The sequence below is a fragment of the Sphaerodactylus townsendi genome, linkage group LG02 (genome assembly GCF_021028975.2).
Source record: "Sphaerodactylus townsendi isolate TG3544 linkage group LG02, MPM_Stown_v2.3, whole genome shotgun sequence".
Taxonomy (NCBI): Eukaryota; Metazoa; Chordata; class Lepidosauria; order Squamata; family Sphaerodactylidae; genus Sphaerodactylus; species Sphaerodactylus townsendi.
This window is the reverse complement of record NC_059426.1, coordinates 75,206,830-75,227,706: the sequence shown is the minus strand read 5'-3', so window position 1 is coordinate 75,227,706 and position 20,877 is coordinate 75,206,830. Positions and strand designations below refer to the sequence as shown.

At 42.5% G+C, this 20,877-nt stretch overlaps 1 protein-coding gene across 1 annotated transcript in view; it reads left to right on the top strand.

The window, feature by feature from the left end:
* ANO9 (anoctamin 9) overlaps positions 1–20,877 on the top strand; it is a 51,554-nt gene that overhangs the window by 16,335 nt on the left and 14,342 nt on the right. The window contains exons 4-17 of the mRNA XM_048483399.1: positions 393–523; positions 3,323–3,381; positions 5,730–5,788; positions 7,673–7,746; positions 8,900–9,034; positions 9,801–9,897; positions 14,885–14,945; positions 16,720–16,802; positions 17,277–17,381; positions 18,048–18,212; positions 18,450–18,486; positions 18,711–18,822; positions 19,508–19,565; positions 20,135–20,232. Of these exons, the coding sequence (XP_048339356.1) occupies positions 393–523; positions 3,323–3,381; positions 5,730–5,788; positions 7,673–7,746; positions 8,900–9,034; positions 9,801–9,897; positions 14,885–14,945; positions 16,720–16,802; positions 17,277–17,381; positions 18,048–18,212; positions 18,450–18,486; positions 18,711–18,822; positions 19,508–19,565; positions 20,135–20,232 (1,274 nt within the window). The remainder of the gene's footprint in view (positions 1–392; positions 524–3,322; positions 3,382–5,729; positions 5,789–7,672; positions 7,747–8,899; positions 9,035–9,800; positions 9,898–14,884; positions 14,946–16,719; positions 16,803–17,276; positions 17,382–18,047; positions 18,213–18,449; positions 18,487–18,710; positions 18,823–19,507; positions 19,566–20,134; positions 20,233–20,877) is intronic.

Below are 20,877 nucleotides of genomic sequence, written 5' to 3'. Positions count from 1 at the left end.
TTCCCATGTTGTCTAACAATTACTTAAAAGTGCTTGCTAATGTCATCCAGGCATTTGACATTCAATTTTACTTCTCCATTTCATCAAAGTTTGATGAATGTGGTGAACAGGTGTCTTGAGGTGGTAATTTTCTGGGTAGTGGTGGTATGAGGCTTGGGAAGTGGTGGTATGGGACCTGTTCTGGATGGAGTTACATTCCATCTAAAAAGTCCAGGTTGACAGGCTGGGAGAATTTTCTGATTTTCTGATCTAGACTTATCTTTGTATTCCTAACAGTGCAATCACATTCAAATGTACTGGGTCTTTCACAGTGAGGGCAGAAACCTTTAAATGTCTGTCTAGACTCACTCCCAACCCTTTATTTTTCTCTCCTTACTCTCTCTAATTCTTAGACAATTAAGGACAAAAAGCTATTTCATGGGATCTGTGCTCCAAGTTCAGTTATAAGAAAATATAAGTGCCTTATGAGTGAGGGTCTGAGTGCACAGCCAGAAGAGGAACACCAGGAAATTACTTCTCTGAGGTAAAAACATAATAAAACCCCAAACTCTTTAATGCTTTCAGGGCTGATTTACATATATATTCACTATGCAGAGACAATTCAAGGTTGGCCAATATGACAAATGTTATACTTTTATTTACTGTTCAGATGGAAGAGCCTACCATATTGATGGGCCAATTTTCTCCTCATCATTGCAAATGTTAGAGAAAAAAAGCACAAATGTTAGAGATAAAAAAAGTTTGCGCTGGTGCAGGGATGGTCTTCTGTAGTCTGAAATGTTATGGTTGACAGACCAAGGATCCATAGGGATTTCATCCCTTTTACCAGGTATCGTAACCATCATTCCTTATGAGCATCATTCCTTGTGAGCAATAAAATATTGACACAACTTCTATACGGTGTCTATTTGGGGATTGCACAATCGAGTATGATACAGCTAGAAAGGCTACAGTCCAAATTTTTAAGAGCAATCTTCAGCTTCCTCCAGGAGTCCCAAATACATTTATTAGGCTTGAAACAGGAGTAATGAGCCTGAAGGATAAGATAATAATAACAACGGCATATAAATGGATAAAGTTACACACTGATTCAAATGGTCTCTGGCCCTTTCTAGCAAAAGATCCTTATAAACCTAGGTGGGCTCAAGATATGGAGAAGTGCCTTAATAAATGTGGCCTTCCATATAACATCCATATGATCAAAAATTGGGATCATTTTAAAAGTGAACTTACTCAGAGAATCAAAGATGTATCACGGCAGTCTGATCTGGCAAGATATTCAGATTTTCCTCTATGCTATACACAGAAATATATCACTGCCCCTGCTCCTTATTTAACTTATCTGGATAATAAAGATCTAAGGAGAGCTTTTACTCTTGCAAGAAGTGCACATTTACCTTCTGCTGTCTTAGAAGGGAAATATCAAAAGATACCTTATACTGCAAGGTTATGTTCTTGCTCTCTGAATTCTGTAGAAACTATAGAGTGTATGTTATTGAGGAGGCAAGGAAAAATGCCTGTCACATCTACTACACAAAATGACATATTGTTCTGATAAAGTTTGTTGTGAAAAACTATTACAAGATAAGGAGAATATTACTAAATGGGTAGCAAAATTCTGTCTATTCATTATGAAAAAGAAAAAAATGATCTGAATATGGTATCCCCCTTAGATATTTTTGTTTTGTTTAGTATTTTTATGCTGTTTGGTGTGTTTACAAAGTATAATGATATATAGATGGATAGTGCTGGAATACGGGAGAGAGATCTGCATTCTTGTTTTGTTGTAGATATTGTGGAGATTTGTAATATATCTGGTCATTGACTGTAAATAAAGTCTTCTTCCTGTGAGCAATGAATTCATGAGACAGACAGGGATCTTTTGGCATACTGTCTGTTCTCTGGGTAGAATCAGTTATATTTGCTTTGATTTGGATTTCACATTAAGAACTGAGGCTGTGGACAATTCTGAAGTTTTCATTTATCCTGCTTTTATGGATACTTTTAGGCTTACTCATCCTTAAAATGTGGGTGGGTTACTAGGAGAAAGTACAGCCACTACTTGTGTCCTCAGCTCTTGGCTGTCATGGCTACTTAAACCTACCAGGGAGGGCTTGAATCAGTGATTAGTTAATTAGTCATTCATTGCAAGTAGGATTGTTTCTAGAAGTTTTAAAGGAGGCAGTTATTACATTATCTTAAAAAGCCTTTTGTTTCAAGATCTACCTAGTTTTCCTGGGCAAGGTGCTCAAGAGAATGCTGACAGTGCAACTCCAAAGTTTTCTGGGTAAAACAAATTAACCAGACCTTTTCCAGTCTGGTTTCCAGATTGATTATAAGACCAAAACAGCCTTGGTTGCCCTACTTGGTGACCTCTGCTGGACAGCTGACAGGGAGATGCTTTCCTGTTGATGCTTTGAAACCTCTCTGTGTTTTTTGATAACACTGGCCATGGTATATTTCTGGACCGGTTCTCTGGGATGAATCTGAGGGGATAGTGTTTTGCAATGGCTTGTCCTATCTGATGATAGGTTTTAATTCGAATGTATGTCCATGTTTGCCCTCATCTCAATTTTACTAGTAGTACATCTGGGCAGGAATCTTCTTTCTTTTCTTCCACAACATTATGTGTTGTGTGGATGGAGGCTGCATAGTGTAGTGGTTAAGAGTGGCTGACACTAATCTGGAGAACTGGGTTTGATTCCCCACTCCTTCACATGAAGCCTGCTGGGTGGCCGTGGGCTAGTCACATTTTGCCCCAGGTGCCATTTTCTCCCCCTAAGCCCCCACCTGCCACTGTTCAGGGACACCACCTACCTCACAAGTGTCTGTTGAGGGAGGGGAAAAGAGAGTGTTTGTAAGCCTCATGGTACAGCAAAGCAGGGTATAAAAGCCAAGTGTTCTTCGTATTGTCGAAGGCTTTCACGGCCGGAATCACTGGGGTGCTGTGTGGTTTCCGGGCTGTATGGCCGTGTTCTAGCAGCATTCTCCCCTGATGTTTCGCCTGCATCTGTGGCTGGCATCTTCAGAGGATCCTCTGAAGATGCCAGCCACAGATGCAGGCAAAACGTCAGGGGAGAATGCTGCTAGAAAACGGCCATACAGCCCAGAAACCACACAGCACCCCAAGTGTTCTTCTTCTGTATACATTCAAAGGCTATGCACCAGACTGACAATCTTTTTCTGGCTTACATAGGAAAAGCTGCGCTTGATCATTTTGGTTTGTGGAAAAGGTAGTTAAAAGCTTGAGTTTGAATTCTAGGCTTGTTTAAGTTTTTATTCTTTTATTGCCAACTAATTTTTGATTCTTATGTATTTTTAGGATACGGATTGTCAACTTTATCCTGCTGAACACAGAAATGTTCTACAGAAATTCAAAATGTATGGAATGAATCTTTTTCTTTATTAGTTATCTAATAATATCAATGTGTGTTTTCTTTCCATCTGGTATGTGCCAGTTTGAGTCTCGAAAAGCTGGATTCTGATTTCTACTCAGGACCAAACTATACAAAATGCTAAAGATCTGCAACCAGATAATTTTTTTTTTAAAAAAAAATAGGGTATGTAAGTGGCCCCAGCCTTAATGCCTAATAAAGGTCTTTGAACTTGACTTGAAGTGGCCCCAGCCAGATGGGAATCATAGTGTAGGGAGGGTAGTAATTCTTCTTCCTGTGCTGTTTTCTTGTTTTAAATCCATACCCTCCACACTGTTTATTCCAATAGAAAACTGCATGTTTTCCTGTTGAAGCAACTGGTTGCTGTGTTAGTTTATATTAGGAGAATTGTTCAGGGGAGCAATGCTGCTTCCCCCAGTATCCAGCTCATATTGAAGTTTAACTCCCTGCTTTCAAAGAGTTAGCTGTTCACTGATCTTCAGAGTTTTGTCTTGCTTGACTCTCAGAGATATCTGATTTCACTTGGTATGCAGGTTTTTAAGCGCCCGTGTTTAAATGGCAAGATACATGCATGGCAAAGTGACTTGTGAATGATGACTGTACGTGCCAGTTCCCTTCTTGTGTGCTTCATGCAGAGAAGCAGGGACATTTATACATAGCTTCAAAAATAAATCATGTATTGGCTCTTGGTTGTGAAGCTCATTGAGTGCTCTTTGTCAAGTCACTGTCTCTTTATAGGATGACTGGCATGTTTAAATGCTTGAGTTCCTTGGGGAAAGATGTATGAACTGGATTATAAATGGTTAAACTACATATTACAACATTAAAAGGTATAAACTAGCCTTCATATCAGCCTTGTACAGTTTTTAATATGTGACGCTTGCAGAGCTTTAGACTATCACACAACTGTAAGAGGGGTGGAGACACCCCCTGGAAACTGACACCATCCCAGGCTGGAGATGCCCCCTGGAAACTGACACCATCCCCAAAATGACTCGGAGTTTGCCCGTCCCGCCAGCATCATGTGGGGTGCCTCATTCCTTTAGGAGGCCCCACAGATGCCTGGGCCAGGAGCCCAGCCCATCAGCCAAGCCCTACTGGCCCCAGACCTTACTCCCTGCCTTGCCTTCCCCCCCCCCCCCCGCTGCACACCTACGCTGGGCCGCCCGGTACTCCTTTTCTCAGTCCTGTGGCCATGGCCGCCTCCTGCTCCTCCTGTCGCTCTTCCTCTCTGACTGATCCAGGCTCAGGTGCCACACACACAATGCATGGCCACCCTTCCCCCCAAGGTTCACACCTACCCTCACTGGCCACACACCCTTGCACCCCCCGCCCTGAAAGGCCAGCTGCAGGGGCTGGTGATGGCTGGGGTGCCTCCCCCATGGCCTTGCCATGGCCTGGGAAAACACTGGCTGAAGTGGAATGCGAAGAGGGGGGCGGGTGGAAGAATGCTGTAAGTGGGGCACTGGGGGGGGGGGCGCGGGAGCAGGTGTTTCCCTGGCACCATTTTCTCCTGATATGGCACTGGTGGGAGGTGTTAGATTTATAGAAGGGAGTATCTGGGTTAAGATAATCGGGGAGGCAATGTCATCAGGGGTCCTCTTGTGGCTGGAAATGAGTATCCATTCAGCAGGGCTTCTGTATCATGTTGAGGACACATTCTTTTTTTTTTGCTGTGGAGCTGAAAATGTGCTGCTATGGCAAGCAAGCTGAGAGCATGAGAACAGAAAGAAAAGAAAATTCATTGAAGTTCCTTGGCTCCCCATCTCTGCAACGCCTGCATCACCCTTTAGGCTGTTTTGTGGGCAGGGAAACCTGTGAATAAGCACTCTCCCTGCTATGCCAAGGCAGTATGGTAACATGCAGGAGGAAACAATTTGTGAGCTGTCACCAAGTGTCATCATTGATGAAGGGTCTGAGCCAATCAGTCCCTAGAATAGTGGCAGAATTGCTGGAGTTTGGATGTGCTTGCTCCTGGCCACTAGTGGTCCTAGGGCACCCAGAAAGTTCCATATATTTTCAAGGCCAGTGAATCTCTAATGAGAATAAAGTGCCATGAGGAACTGAAAATACCTGTTGTTCCCAATTCAGGTGAAATGGTGACAGTGCATATCAGGGGGATCATGGGTACCACATGCCGCCATTATGCATGGTTTCTCGCCCTCAAATGCAATGACTGAAAGGAGCTTCTGAAAGGTTTACTTTTTATTGCTTCAAATTAGAGTAGCCAAGAAGACATTAAGTGTCTACTTTTTATTCTGTAAGAGCCAGTTTGCACTTGGGTGTTACAGTAGGCTTTTTTGTCTAACATTTCTTTTTTAAATCTAATGTTAGGGAATTTTCAAGAATTGATAGAGGAGAATGTCTTTGAAACTGCATTTCCACTGCATGAGGTGAGAATGTACACTGACATCCCAATAATTTTTTGTATCTCAGGGAACAAAACTATAGAACAAGAGATGTAATGTGGATTAACTTTATATGAACCTAAAAGGGTTCAAATGCTGTGTGAAATTTTTCAAATTTTCTTGATCACTAATTAGGAAGAATTTCTATGTAGTATTTTCCATGGGCTGTTCTCCATGAATATGTATGAAGGTCAGTCTTGCTACTATTTGAAAACTCACGGGAGGAGTAATCCACGCCATATTTCACCCTGATGCAGAGGAGCTGACTTGCTTCAAAGGTCAGATTCTCTCACAAGCTTCTGTTCTGAGCTCTCAGGGGCATCAGCCTATGTTGGTAACCTGACTGTACAAGCTGTGCAGTCTGGGTGGCAGGCTTCCTGCTATTTAAAAGTGTCCCTAGTAGGGCAAAAAAAAACCTTTTCCCCCTTCCCCCTGTACAGACATACCCTGAAATAATTTGGGACTCTCAGTGTTATGTCTCACTCATCAGGTGAGCGAAAGGTAAAAACAAGGTTTATTAACATGGGCCATTTCCGCACGGCCTTTTTATGGCGCCCTGGGAACGGTAAAAACGCCGTTCCCAGGGAGCCATTCGCACAGGCGGTGCTGCTGCCCCAGGGCGGCGTCAAGCCGCCCTGAAAAACAACCCTTTAAAGGGTTCTTTTTCCCTCGACAGCGCAGTTCCTGGCAGATGCTGTCGCTAACAGCACCGCTGAACATGTTGTTTCTTCCCCGTCCGACTCACCGTGTCCCTGTCGTCGGCCTGCTGGCCGTCGAAGCCCCCCCCCACGCTGTCCTCCGACCCCTGGAGTTCGGAGGGCAGCGTGGGCGGGGCTTCGACGGCCAGCAGGCCGATGATGGGGACACGGTGAGTCGGACAGGGAAGGGGGCAGAGGCGGCTCCTGCCGCCTGCCGGCCTCTCTGGAGGCCGCCCGCACGCGTGCGTGCGAACGGCCTCCGCGACGGCAGAATTCTTGCCGGCGTGGAGGCGCCTGGGGGGCCGTGCAGAAACGGCCATGGACAGCTTCCGCAGTAATACATCAGGATGAGCAGATAGGAACTATGCCTACACTTACTTAAATATAATGCTCTCTGCTGATGTCACTCTCAACTACAGAAACCTAAACAGCTCAATACATAACACTCAGAACCCTGTGTGGTTCCACTTATCAAACCTGTCCATCTCCTTAAAATTAAAATTAAAAAAATAGGCAAAAGATGGGGGCTGTCTTTACCTCCCCACACACAACCCCCCCCAAAAGTTTTGCCATCAATGCAGCATCTGAAACCAAATCTGACAATTTGTAGTTACTGTAGCTATACAGTCAACCATTATTTCTGTCAATAAGTGGACCAATAGTGTAAGGCTGTGGCGTAAGGGGGAAATGGCACTTGGGGCAAAATGGTGGCCCCCCCACAGGGCCCTGCTCCTGTGCCCCGCCCCACCTTGCCCCCCACTTACCTGAGTTCAGCAGGCTGCTCTTTACAGTTGACTGAACTCTAGGCTGCAAAGAGCAGCTGGCTGAACTCCAGGCTGCTCTGGGCTTCTGCAGGGCCTGGCAGGGTGGGGGAAGGTAAGGGGTGTGTTGGTCAATTTTCTGCCCCCCACATGACCTCAATGTCACATGCCCAGGGCGCAGCAGCCCCTCTTCATTGTGGCAGCTACACCACTGGTGTAAGGACACTGAGTGGCTGAAACATTAGATGGAGGGCATCTATCTATGTGAGAGTACATCTGGGATAGTGGGACAAGGCTACTGAAGTATTACTTGATAGATGTTTGTTCAAGTACTTGGTGGTACTAGAGAGAGGGCTGTGTGTTAAGAAACTTATGTTGTTATGTTATGGAAATTATGTTGTTATATCTAGAGAGAAAAACTGGATACTTTCCAGAAGATAAGTTGGAGAAGCCTCCGCAATAAACAACTTGTTAAGGATCTCAGGTAAGGGACCAGGTGTTAGTGAGGCTTTCTTGTGTTGCACAAACCTATTATGGGAAGGTTTTCATCATTTTCACTGAATTCATGTTCATGAATTCAAATTTATACTGGTTGAAAGGATATCTACTGTATTGGATAATTTTTTTCTTTCTCTGAATGGAGCAGGTGATTGGACATTACAAGCTTACCATAAAATGTAATAAGTTGGAAGCAAGTAGCTTAAAAGCAGTTGTTGCCTCTCAAATTTTGTTTGTAACATTGATCAACTCATCAAACCAATAATAATCTGTTTCATCTGGGAATTAATTCTTCAGCATTTCACTAAGCTGTTATGAAGGTCAAGAACCCATCCAAATCTACTCTTGAGAGCAGTGTGCCAGCTGAATCTGTTGTTGAGATTGGTGCACTGCCGCGCCAGCAGATTCGTCCTCCCTGAGGCACTTACCCCAGCAGAGGGGTAATCCTGCCAGTGTATAGCCACCACTGCCTCCCGCCACCTGGCGCTGGAGCATGGTGCTGAATTCTGCACTAGCATCCCAGGGCCCCTGCCACTGCTGGCACAGCGGGGGTAGGTCAGGGCATGGCTAACATTGGCTCCCTCCCGGCCTTTCCTAGCATTATGCTGGCATGCTGCACTTAGGACTTAAGCCACCGAAAAGGTGGCATAGGTCTATTGTGGCCCATAGAGGCTTCTCAGCGGCATGGAAGCATTGTTCTTTTCAAGCCTCTTTGGGGGCAGTGACCACAGAGCGGCTACATTGCCACAGCTGGGTGCTCAGCTCTTGGATGGGGTTATAAATCCAAGTTTATCTGTCAGTGGTGTAAGCCAGAATGATCCACAGAGATAGCCATGGTAGTCTACTCCAGCACAACAAAACAGTGGCTTTCCATTGGATTGAAGTAAGTAAGCTCTGACTCCAGAAAGTTCACGCTGGAATAAATGCTGTTAGTCTTTAAGGTGCCACTGGACTTCTGCTTTGCATGCCAAAGTGAATATATGTTATCATCTGAGTGATTAGGAGTCAAACAACTGAACCATCCAGTACATTATTGCAGGCACTGATGAAATAACATAGTTTCCAACTCTATAGCCAGAGTGTTGGAATCAGTTTCAAGGGTGATCTATGGAAGATAAGCTTCTGTGTTTGCCTTTCAGGATGTATTTTGGGGAAAAGGCTGCCCTCTATTTTGCCTGGCTACAATGGTATACTTGCGTCTTACTCGTAGCTGCAGTGCCAGGCATTATTCTTGTCATATATGGATTCTTGTCCTTCAATCGCAGTCAAGTCAGGTAAGTAAACCTAAAAAGGTAATCTTCGCTTATGGAAACTAGCGAGTTTTTTTGCAAGTCATCACTGTATTCAGACATGCATAAGCATTTACCTATCTACATGCCATATCCCTCTGATAGCCATTTCTGTTTTTTTCATATGTCTCTGCATGGAACCCTTTTAATGTTCCTAGATGCAAATTATTGCAGGATTCTGCTTGTGAAGTTGTGACAGGTTTGTTTTACCAAACCAACAGCTGATTGCAGTCCATACCAGAACTGGCAATAGTAGCACAGTAGACTTGAAGGCTTCTGACCCTCTTTTCCACCAACAAAGGTCTAATGCAACAAAGGTCTAAGTGATTCTTGGATACTGGGCCAAATGATATTGCTATATGAATGACTTGGCGCAATATCCATAAATGTGGCACCAGTTATTATAATTGTCAGACTTCATTAGAGGTTTTGTGGGGGGATTGGGGAGGCGGTCAGCAAACCTTCAGGAACAGCACAAGGGAGACAAAGTGAGAGGTTTGCAATGGGAGAGGGGAATTACAGGATCCATTGCCCTCTCTTTCAAAGACTGAAGTTCCTTTTAATCTTTGAAATAGGATGACTGGATATATGCCAGCATCTGCTTATGACTGAGTATCATAGGATGGCCCTTCTGCTAGTTCCACCTTGCCTTTTTTGTGTGGGACTGGGTTGAGTTGCTTGAATGGGACTGATAATGGAGTGAGGGATTCTTCAGGATTCACATAACATCTTGCTGTCCTTCCTGTTCTAGCCAAGAGATCTGTGCAGCCAACTCTACTTTCATGTGTCCACTCTGTGACCAGAAGTGCCCATTTTGGCCACTGTCAGAAACTTGCACTTATGCCAAGGTAAGAGTGGTCTACTAGATACAATTCTGCCATTGTATTCTTGTGACTCCAGCACATCCACCCAGAGGGAAACCAAATATTCATTTCTGGTTATGATTATATTGTAGAAATTAAAATGAATTGTTATCCATTTAAGAAAATGCTGCAAAGACATATCCATTGCGAGTACAGGGAATCTCCATATTCTGCTTTTTGTCTTTTTAGGACAGGTTCCGTCTCTTGCGATGCAGGGGCCCCAACCATCTCCTGCCCATCCATCTGCTCAAAAAGAATTGGGTGTCTTAAATTCAAGAGCTGCAACTCCAGTCCAGTAGCAACCCCTGGGTTGATCAGACAGCTCCCACACCCAGAGTCCACAATAGCCTGCAAAATCACACAAGTCTCTCCGTTCATGAATAACTTGTGCCAAAGTTTAGCTTTCTTTACTCTTTATCACAGTTACAAAGTTCTCATAACTTTTTGGCAATTAAATCAACAATTATAAAATTAAGTCATCGTCTTCTAAGACCTTTCTGGCTAACTTTAGCTGATCAGTTGGCGGCTTCATCTCATTTAATATGCTGATTTAAATCACCCCCTTCCAGCAAACATTTCACAAGTAAATGATACTGGAGAAACATCATTGTTGTTCAAGATTTCTTTCCCAAACATTTTTCTAACTCCTCCCAAATTTTAGCCACTGTATCAAAAATGTCTGTCTCAGTCAGTAATTGATCTGATAAAGTTGAAACAAGCTGACCACTTGCCTGCCCTATGCTGGGCCTTCTTCTCAGTTCCTTTGCACATTAGACATTGCTAAATTCAACATTTTTCACTCTGGTGCTCCTTACAAGCAAATATAGCTCCATGGATTAAATGGAGCTACAAGAGAAAGGTGCTGTGCTCTAGAGAGATGGGAATGGAGGGGTGATGGGCACTGGTTGAAAGCCAGCAACCGCATCCCTCTTGCTCATCAAAACTTGCCTACTACCATCTCAAGAATGGGAAAAGAAGCAGTTGAAACTACTTTGAGCTGTAGGAGATGCTTTTTTATTTTCTGAAGAAGACAAGAAGTAAAAAAGGGAATTTTGCATAATACTATATATTTCACCCAGCAAGAATCTGGCGTAGGAGCAGCAGTGGGCGGCATAGTGCTTAAGAGCAGGTATACTCTAATCTGGAGGAACCGGGTTTGGTTCCCCACTCTGCTGCTTGAGCTGTGGAGGCTTATCTGGGGAATTCAGATTAGCCTGTGCACTCCAACCCCTGCCACCTGGGTGAACTTGGGCTAGTCACAGTTCTTCTGAGCTCTCTCAGCCCAACCTACTTCACAGGGTGCTTGTTGTGAGGGGGGAAGGGAAAGGAGTTTGTAAGCCCCTTTGAGTCTCCTTACAGGAAAAAAGAGGGGCTATAAATCCAACTCTTCTTCTTCTTCTTCTTCTTCTTCTTCTTCTTCTTCTTCTTCTTCTTCTTCTTCTTCTTCTTCTTCTTCTTCTTCTTCTTCTTCTTCTTCTTCTTCTTCTTCTTCTTCTTCTTCTTCTTCTTCTTCTTCTTCTTCTTCTTCTTCTTCTTCTTCTTCTTCTTCTTCTTCTTCTTCTTCTTCTTCTTCATACAAACAGATAAGTACAACTGAGCTATGTGCCTCATTTATGAACTGCAACATAAATTTCACCATGCTGGAATGAGAGACTTTGTCTAGAGATCTGTTGGTGCTGTAATGTTGTAATGTTCTTCCACAATCTAAACAAATAAAAGCTTAAGAAGCCCTCCTAGAAAAAAGGATTTATAATTCACCCAAAATAATAGAACTTGATCTTGATATAGCTTTTAAAAGACTGAGTGATGAAGACATCTAGTGGGGAAACCCAAGAGGAACCCTAAAGGAACCCTAGAGGAAAAATGTCTTATTCAAACTGCAAAATGAGGGCCATTCCAGACCCAACTATATCAGCCCTATCAGACCAAATGCAGAGAATTAAATCTATGCCCATGTCTGTGCAGAATTAAATATCAAAAATGAAAAATAAGACTGATAAAGTTGACAGATGTGTGCAAGATATAGCAGAATTGAAGAAAGTGTTTAAAGGTCTGGCTAAAAGTCTCAGATGACTTTAAAACCATAGAAACGAAATTGGAAGTTAACCAGAAGGAACCAGGCTGAAAATGAATTGGTCTGGAGTTAAGACAGAACAAATTTGCACTGAGAATTCATGCTCTGCCAGAGTTAGTTGGAAAAGATGTTCATAAGTACTTTGTACCAGAGCTAGCAAAATATATGTCTATTCCTTTTCCAGAAATGCAAGCAAAGGTGGATTAAAAATATTGATTGAAATCACTTTCTGCACAAAAGAAAAAGGTACTCCAAGACTGCATGATGTATTTGACATTAAGATCAACAAAAAAAGAAATACATTGCATGCATTTTTTAAAAAAGAGAATGCAATATCTGGGGAAGGACTTGATAATCATGAAGGAGTTGCCAAGGGAGATACTGATGAAGAAAAAAAAATACAGGTTCCTCACAGAGGCACTGAAGAAGAAAAATACTCCCTTTAGATGGTGGCTACCAAAAGGATTGGTTTTTACCTTTAACAGAACTCAACAGAAGATCTCTAATATACAAGAAACAAAGAAATTCATCAGCAAAAATTAAAAAAAACTTTTAAAATATAGTATATTAAGATGAAAAAGTTAGAGGTTTAGAAAATATGATGGAAAGGAGACTGAGGGTAACATTCTATTTTTTATTTTTCTCTATTTAATTCTTTGTTGAATGGCTGGTTCACTGTCTTGTAGTTTGGTAGTTATATAAAAAATGCAAAAATATTTTTAAAAAATGAAAAAGAAAAAACTGACCAATGGATTAACAGTGACTTTTGGCTCTAACAGGATGATATCCTTTCACATAGTACACATACAACTTGGACACTGTTATCTATCCAGTTCAAATTAATCTCTCTCCTGAGGTAACTATAGCAGAACACTAATATGCCAGACTAGCGGGGCCCGGCCACGCGTTGCTGTGGCAATTGTCCTTCTCATCACAGTCCGCAACCCACACAGATGTCCATGCAGGTCCAATGATCCCCAGCATAGCCTTTTGGGAGCAGCAGTGGCATAGTGGCTAAGAGCAGGTGCACTCTGATCTGGAGGAACTGGGTTTGATTCCCAGCTCTGCAGCTTGAGTTGTGGAGGCTTATCTGGGGAATTCAGATTAGCCTGTGCATTCCCACACACACCAGCTGTATGACCTTGGGATAGTCACAGATTTTCGGAGCTCTCTCAGCCCCACCCACCTCTCAGAGTGTTTGTTGTGAGGGGTGAAGGGCAAGGAGGTTGTAAGCCCCTTTGAGTCTCCTACAGGAGAGAAAGGGGGGATATAAATCCAAACTACTACTCCTCTTCCTCTTCCTCTTCCTCTTCCTCTTCCTCTTCCTCTTCCTCTTCCTCTTCCTCTTCTTCTTCTTCTTCTTTTGGGGTGGTCAAATGGAATCCCTCTTTCCCTTTTCAAGTCACATTATTATATGGTGCTGTTTTGGTTTTTAGTATAAGGTAACACTTTCCATTCCACAATGGAACTGTCCAGAGTGCGAATCCCACTGCCCATGAGGCTGGTTGACACGCACAGTCCTGGCTTGGGTAAGGCAGAACTGGGGCAAGGAGGCTATCCCAGTCAGGGAGCAGAGGCAGGGTGGTGAGGCGCTCAGATCGAGGCCAGCTCCCTGGATTTTTAAAGGGCCATGTGCAAAAGAAGCAATGGCAGTAGTGTCGGTACGCCCCCACCCCGCAGTTTTTCTTAGAAGAAAAAGGCAAACTCTAGCTTGCTTGTAATAAAAGAGAACTGTGGCAAATATGGGTGAGGAAGTGGGTAAGTGGTGGTTGGATATGAGGGAGGGCAGAGTGAGGTGTGTGAGGATGAGCTGGATGTGTATGTGTGTTGTGTGGTAGTAGTGGGTGAGGCACAGAGAGTGAAAGTTACCTGCATGTGTGTGTGGGGGGAACCCCACCTGACATCTCACATGGCAAAGTGTGTATGTGTTTCACTTCCACTTGTATTACCTACCAGTATTACCTATTTACTGTCTTCACTGCTCATCTCTGCCCATCTGCATGAACATTCTAAGCCCTCATACCAATCCCTCAGGCCACAGACAGACAGGCTGCACGAACATTCTAAGGGTGACAGTTAAACACAGCCAGCTTCATGGCCTGGTGCTCCAGGAAAAAGACGTTTTACCTGGCTCAGGTATGGACTTTTGGCGATTTGAAGGTCTGATTACCTGCCCGTAACAGGGAGGGACGTCATGTGAAAATTTGGGGGCGATCCATTCAGCCGTTTCGGCGTTAGGGAGTCACCAACAAACGGATGGTTAGCTTTTTATATATAGAGATTGGGAATCCACCTGTGTGTATAATTCCCATTCTACCTGGTTTAGGAATACTTCTACACCCAGAATACATATGTCCTTCCCTTTTATTTGTGGTCATCTGTGGAAAGTCTCACTACTATTCCACCTTCAGTCCTGACCACTAAATAAAACTCCCAGTTTTCCTGTCAATGTATTGTCCATGTCAACACACGCTGGCAATTGATATATTTCAAGTCAATTCCACTCCCTGACTGAAATCCCCTCAGAGTAGATGTTTAACACATACAGTTAAGGGAGTTGATGTTAACTCCCAGGAATCCAAATCCAAAAGCTCCAAAACTTTTCCTCTCAGAGAGATGCCCCCTTCCTCTCTGAGTCAGCTGGTTGCTCCACCAATCAGAGCCCAGGTCAGCTCACCCAATCAGGACACTTTCCCATTCCTAGGAAGTTGTTCCCCATCCCATTATGATAGCACTGAGTTCCACTGATTGACTTGCACTTTTAATCTTCTATTTTGCTGTGCAGTCAATCACACATGTCATTATCTATGACCTCCCTTTTGCTTTTAGAACTCCCCACACCACAGCTGTAAAACTGTTCACCTGAGTTGTGTTTTTTCTTCTTTCCTTCTCAATTAGTTCACCCATTTGTTTGACAATGAAGGGACAGTAGTCTTTGCAATATTCATGGCTCTTTGGGGTAAGTTTTGGCATGGGTTGATTTATAGTCTGTTCTAGATTTGATGAGACAGCCCCTCACTTCTGCCCAGTGAATTTCTGTCTCTTCCCCTTGTAAAATCTAGGGAATCTGATAGGGAAACTTGAAAGTTGAATTGGTTTAAAAAGAACTGTAGATCTCTACATCAACTTCAGAGCAAAATGCATGTTTATGAAAGACTGAAATTGGTATTTATTTGTAAGGATGGGATTGGAAAAGACGTGAGATTATGTCTGAAGATTCTTGATAAGAAATTGAGTGGCTACATGATAAAGATTTGTATGGCTTATAGTTATTAGATTTACATCATTGATGAACTGTGTTTGAAGACTGCTTAGTAGTTTACAACAGATGAATGCAGCTGCTCGTTCATTTGCTGTTTGAGTGAAGTAGCTAATAACCCTCCTGAATATTATAACTAAATTACACAACCACAACAACATCATTTTAGTGGGGTAGAAAAGGTTGGCCATAGCCTTTTATTAAAATTATTGGTTCAAGGTAAATGAAGCATAAGGCACAGCATGGGGGTCTGATCTGTATGCTGAGCAGCCCAAGTGCTGTCTCCCAGTTACCTAAATTTTCCTCCACCCCACCTGCTGAGGAAAATTACCACAGGTTGGAGCAGCTTCTGAGATTCCAGATGGGCGGTTGTCACTTCCTGAAGACTCCTTGCTGCCAGGGGCACAAGCCATAGAAGCCCGTGTCTGGGCATGTCCCCCTTTTGGCTTGTTCTACCCCAAACCTCTTAAGGAGGTTCCATCATAGCGGGTATCTCCCTGCTGTCTCCAAGCTAAAGATCAATCCCCCATGCACAACATGCGGACAGCTATGACAAAACAAAGCATGCATTAACAAAAATTTAAAAACTAGGGAGAGGTGGGTGGGAAACGTGTCCAGCTCCGAGAAGTGGTGGGGGGGGGAAGGCCGGGCCTGGTCTGGCCTTTTATAGGCCGCCCGGCTCTGCCTCCCTTGTTGACATCAGGGGAATCCTGGCGTCAGTATCCCCTGCCCTGCTGCCTGCCGCGCTTGCGCAGTAGGCAGGGTAAAGCAGGCAGGGTAAGGCCGGGAAGGAGGCAGCCACACCAGGAGGCTGTCCCTTCCCCACCAGCAGTGGCGGCTGTGGTAAGTCACGACTGCTCCTTTATGCTGTTACTACATTATACCTGTGTTGAATCAGTATAGCTCTAGGATTGCATGTTTGATTGTATCTTTGGCACCTGATAGATGGCCATGAAAAACTTAACATTACTTATGCTGGAACCTGGACTGAGTGCCACTGTACTGCATGCAAACTTCAACTTTGATATAGCCAACTATGTATTTGTAACCAAGAGTAAATCATGTATGAGAGCGGGTAGAGAGGCATCACTGTAGAATACAAAGTGCTGGTGGATGCTGTGCAACACCTCCATGGATTTTCTAATTACACTTGTAATTGTGTGTGCATTTTCTAATTACACTTCTTCAAATTTCCTGTGATTAAAGAACCCCTGTTCTCTATTAGGGCCTTAAAATATATTCGGATCTCCTTCTCATTAGAATGACCAACCATGTGCAAGGAAATCAGTTATTACATCTGAATGGCATATCTTGTTCAAACCCCTTTCCCTCTTCTTCATCCATGTTATACAATGGACTGACATATTTAGAGTAGTTGGCTGGAGGATCTCTAAAAGAGTGGTTGAACAGGAATATGTTTTGGTTTCTTCTGCACATACAGGACTTTGTATTATGTTAGGTCTTTATATTACAGCCACTGTCTACTTGGAACTATGGAAGAGACACAGAGCTAATGTGATTAGTGAGTGGAACCTATATTGGTGGGATGAAGAGAAGGTAAGAATAACTCTTTTGTTGTGTATTTTTCTTTAACCACTATGCCATTGGTCTAATTGGAAAAATTGTTGTTACACAGATATTTGTAGGCATGCTGCTGCCAGTGTGCTCATGCTGGCATCTGTGGGGGAGATCATGCTGTTGATTTTGCCCTATACTAGTCATGATGCTGCTTGAAGATGTTGGTAGAGGCTTCAGGAATCCTTTGTCTGTGTCTGTTCTGGTTAGAGAGATATCAACTCCAGTTAGACTATCAAGGTGGACTTGTTTGCGTTTGTCTCAGTTCTGTTTTTGTATTTTGGGAGGGGAACCAAGCTGGCAGCAATAGGTGCTGAAAACAATATTGTTTGTATATTTTCACTTCCAGGTTAAATTCCAATTAGCGTTAGCATTTTGTTGGGGGAACTTATTGATCCATTAGTTGGTCCATGAGGATCTATCAGTATGACAAGTGTTTCAACTCTTTGTGTTCAGGATGATGTGACCATGGAGCTCATTAGTAATCCAGACCGTGAGATCCGAATGTACCAACACTCTTATGTGCGCACTACAATTGTGCTCATCTTATTTTCACTTATGGTATGTGATTTAGTCCCTCCCCCTTCTTTCCTTCTGGTACACATTTAAACTTCCTTGAGGTTAGAAAAGACATTTGCAAGGAAGCAGAATCAATAGAACATCATATTTGCTCTTTCCTTGTCTTCCATAAGATGTGGTGTTAAGATTTTGATAGATACCTCCAGAATGAGCCAATTAACCAGAAAATGAATGGGTAAATAAGGTCCAGCTGTCCCATTGAAGGGGGACAATTAACAGCATTACTCTCTGCTGAAATCCTCAAAAATTCATTTTGGAACCATAGCTAATTGTTTCCATCTGTGCAAATATTGTCATGCCAAACATGATCACAACCTGGAATAGAGCATACATGAAAGTTGCCATTCTGTTAAATGAACATATGAACAATACAGACTGAAATGGTTTAATAGTCCTTTTGTTTCCCCTTGGAAATCCTTGGAACCTGTAGTTTTGTTAGGAGGGTTGCAGATTTCTAACCATTCTTAGAATTTTTATCAGTCTACAGTTGTCAGGGTTGGAGGGGTGTTGTTGTCAGTTACAGTCATACACAATTAAAATATGTTTGTGTCACAGAAATGTCCCAAAAATCTGTAAGTAAGATGTCCCATTGTTTCTCTGGATTTCTGCATTTCCCCCCAGTATTACTCAAACTTTTTTGCTTTATAGATCTGCTTGCTGATTGGAATTGCCCTAGCAATCGTTGTCTTTCGGGTCGTGGTGACAGTCTTATTAGCTCAGTCCCGTTCTGATTTCTTTCGAGAGCGAGCCACTACACTGGCAGTAGTATCAGGGGCTGTGCTGCATTACTTGTCCATCGTCACTATGAGCAAGGTATAAAGTGATGCACAGTGGGGTAAATTACATCTCTCAAGGCACTTTCGCACATGCAGAATAATGCACTTTCAATCCACTTGCAATCACTTTGCAGCTGAATTCTACTGTGTGAAATAGCAAAATCCACTTGCAAACAATTGTGAAAGTGGATTGAAAGTGCATTATTCTGCATGTGTGAAAGTGTTCAGAGTCTTACCGTTACTTTTCATGGTGCGCTTTTGTTTTCTCTTGCAGGTGAACAGACGTGTAGCTGTGTACCTCTGTGATCTGGGTGAGAAAAATTTCATATTATGTACGTAAGTGCATCTGCTTGACATGTTTTGGGACTGAGTAACAGGGACAAATAAAGTATAAGGTGGGGGGGAGTTGCCTATGTGCATGATCTCAGATCAAATCATAATGGCATTGGAGCACAATTGCTTGGAGGCATATAAGAATAAAAATGGTCTTGCCAAGTACTGCCACTAACTTGTGCATCTGTGTTCTTGTTTCCAGAGAAGCCAAGGACATCCTCTGAATGTGAGAACAGCTTCACAGTCAAAATTTTCACCCTCCAGTTCGTCAACCATTTCTCTTCTCTAATTTACGTTGCTTTCTTCCTTGGGAGGTAAAGAAGCAAGTGACATTGTGGCCCACTTTTTAGAGTGGTCAGCCCAAGTTTTCCGGATAATTAGTTCCTTCTATTTTTCCTCTGCTTCAAATTCACATCTATAAAACTGACAGAGTGATGGCTTTCCTCTTGTGGTTGTTGTTCGAACAAATCTACACACTGTAAAGCACTTTGCAAATTTTAGATAATATTTTGCATTTATAAATGATCATTAGTGAAAGAGAATTGCTATTGCTTTTGGGATGTAATGGATTAAACCTGCAGAGTTACTTGCCATAATATGTCTTTGTCAAAACTGGGGCTGCTGTGTTCAGAGAATGTGAGGTTGATGGTTTTTCTCACTCTCTGCTTATCCTTTTATCTTGCTTCTGGTCAAACAGGCAACTGCCTTAGTTTTCCCTATTTGGGGATCTGCTTTGTAATCCTTCCACCTCTTCATAATCATTGTATTGTATTGTATTATTTGATTTGTATACCGCCCTATTGTGCATCGGACAATCACCTTCCAAACCTGAATCTGATGAAGTGAGCCCTGAATCACGAAATCTGATGTGGGAATAAATGTTGTTAGTCTTTAAGGTGAAACTGGGTTCCTGTTTAACCTTCTGAACTGTGTGCCAATGTCTGTTCCTAAGGCAAAAGATCAATGATAATAAGAACATTATTTATAATTCCTTGTTAGGATTAACGGCCGTCCTGGAAACTATGTACGTGTTGCTGGCAAGTGGAGACTGGAAGAAGTAAGTTTTTTTTGCCACACTGGCTCTGCTTCTATCCAAGACGCATTTGATTGTAACAAGCCAATCTGAATCTTATATTCACAAGTGGTGGAAACTTCCTGGAGCTTTGCCAATTGCATATTATAGATGTGCAGCATTTTCTGGACATTTATTTATTTTATTTACTACAAGGTTTATGGTCTACCTTCCTACTCCATTATGGCCATCAAGGTAACTAATAATTAAATTACACCTTAAAACCAATACACCTTAAAACCAATTAGAAAACAGAGCTAAAATTCATACATAAAACACAAAATAGCAGATGAAAATATAAGGGAGGAAGGAAAGATAATTGAGGGAATACCAGACAAAAGAAAAAAAAGTCTTCTCCAGCTGGCTGAAGACAGTGATAGAAGGGGTTAAACCAGTATTCTGTGGGAGGGTGTTCTGTATTTTTAGCACCATGATCAAGAAGAAACTCATTCAGGTTCTATTCTTTTAACTTTTTTTTAAGAACATGAATAGCAGTAAATGGTTTTGGGAGCAGCCTTTAGATACAAACTGTCTATTTTTCTCTTGCTTTCTAGTGCCATCCTAGTGGTTGCCTTTTAGATCTCTTTATCCAGATGGCTATAATTATGACATTAAAGCAAACCCTGAACCACCTTGAGGAGTACTTGTTACCGTAAGTAAGCATAATGCATGCGATTGGAACCAGGTCCCTCCTTACTTCGGATGTTGCAGACTTCCACAATTCAAAAAAATAAAATAAAAAAGGAATTGAGTGGGTACTGTGTGTATGCCCCAATCACATTTTCTTTGCCTGGAAATATTTTGTGAATTGTACATTGTCCTTGGGAGAGAACCAGCTGAATTTAGGGCAGGATGAATGTTATTTTCTTTCAGATCAGATTGAGCAATTACTTGGAGATTTTCTTTGTTTGCAGCATGGGGCTGAACCTTTTAGTTAAGGGCACTTTCCTATTGTGTGTTTTGCTTTTGCTCTCACTGTGTCATGTGCTGCTGTGCATTTTTATGGGGTACAATCTGTTGAGGAGTTGATGTATGAAAGAATATGAGACTTGGGGTAGGGGGTTACCCTCTGACTACCTTCTGTTCATTTCCACTCTTTGTGACTCTATGAGCCAGTTCATATATATGATAGTCTTCACATGAACACTTTCAGAGCATACAAGAGTGTCTGTGGACTCTATCTGTGTAGGTGATTTTTGATGAAGAGATTCATATAGGGACTATGTGATGCACTCTCTTTTAGACTACCGGGTTACATGAATTTCAGCTGTCACTGCACAATTCATATATGTATCTA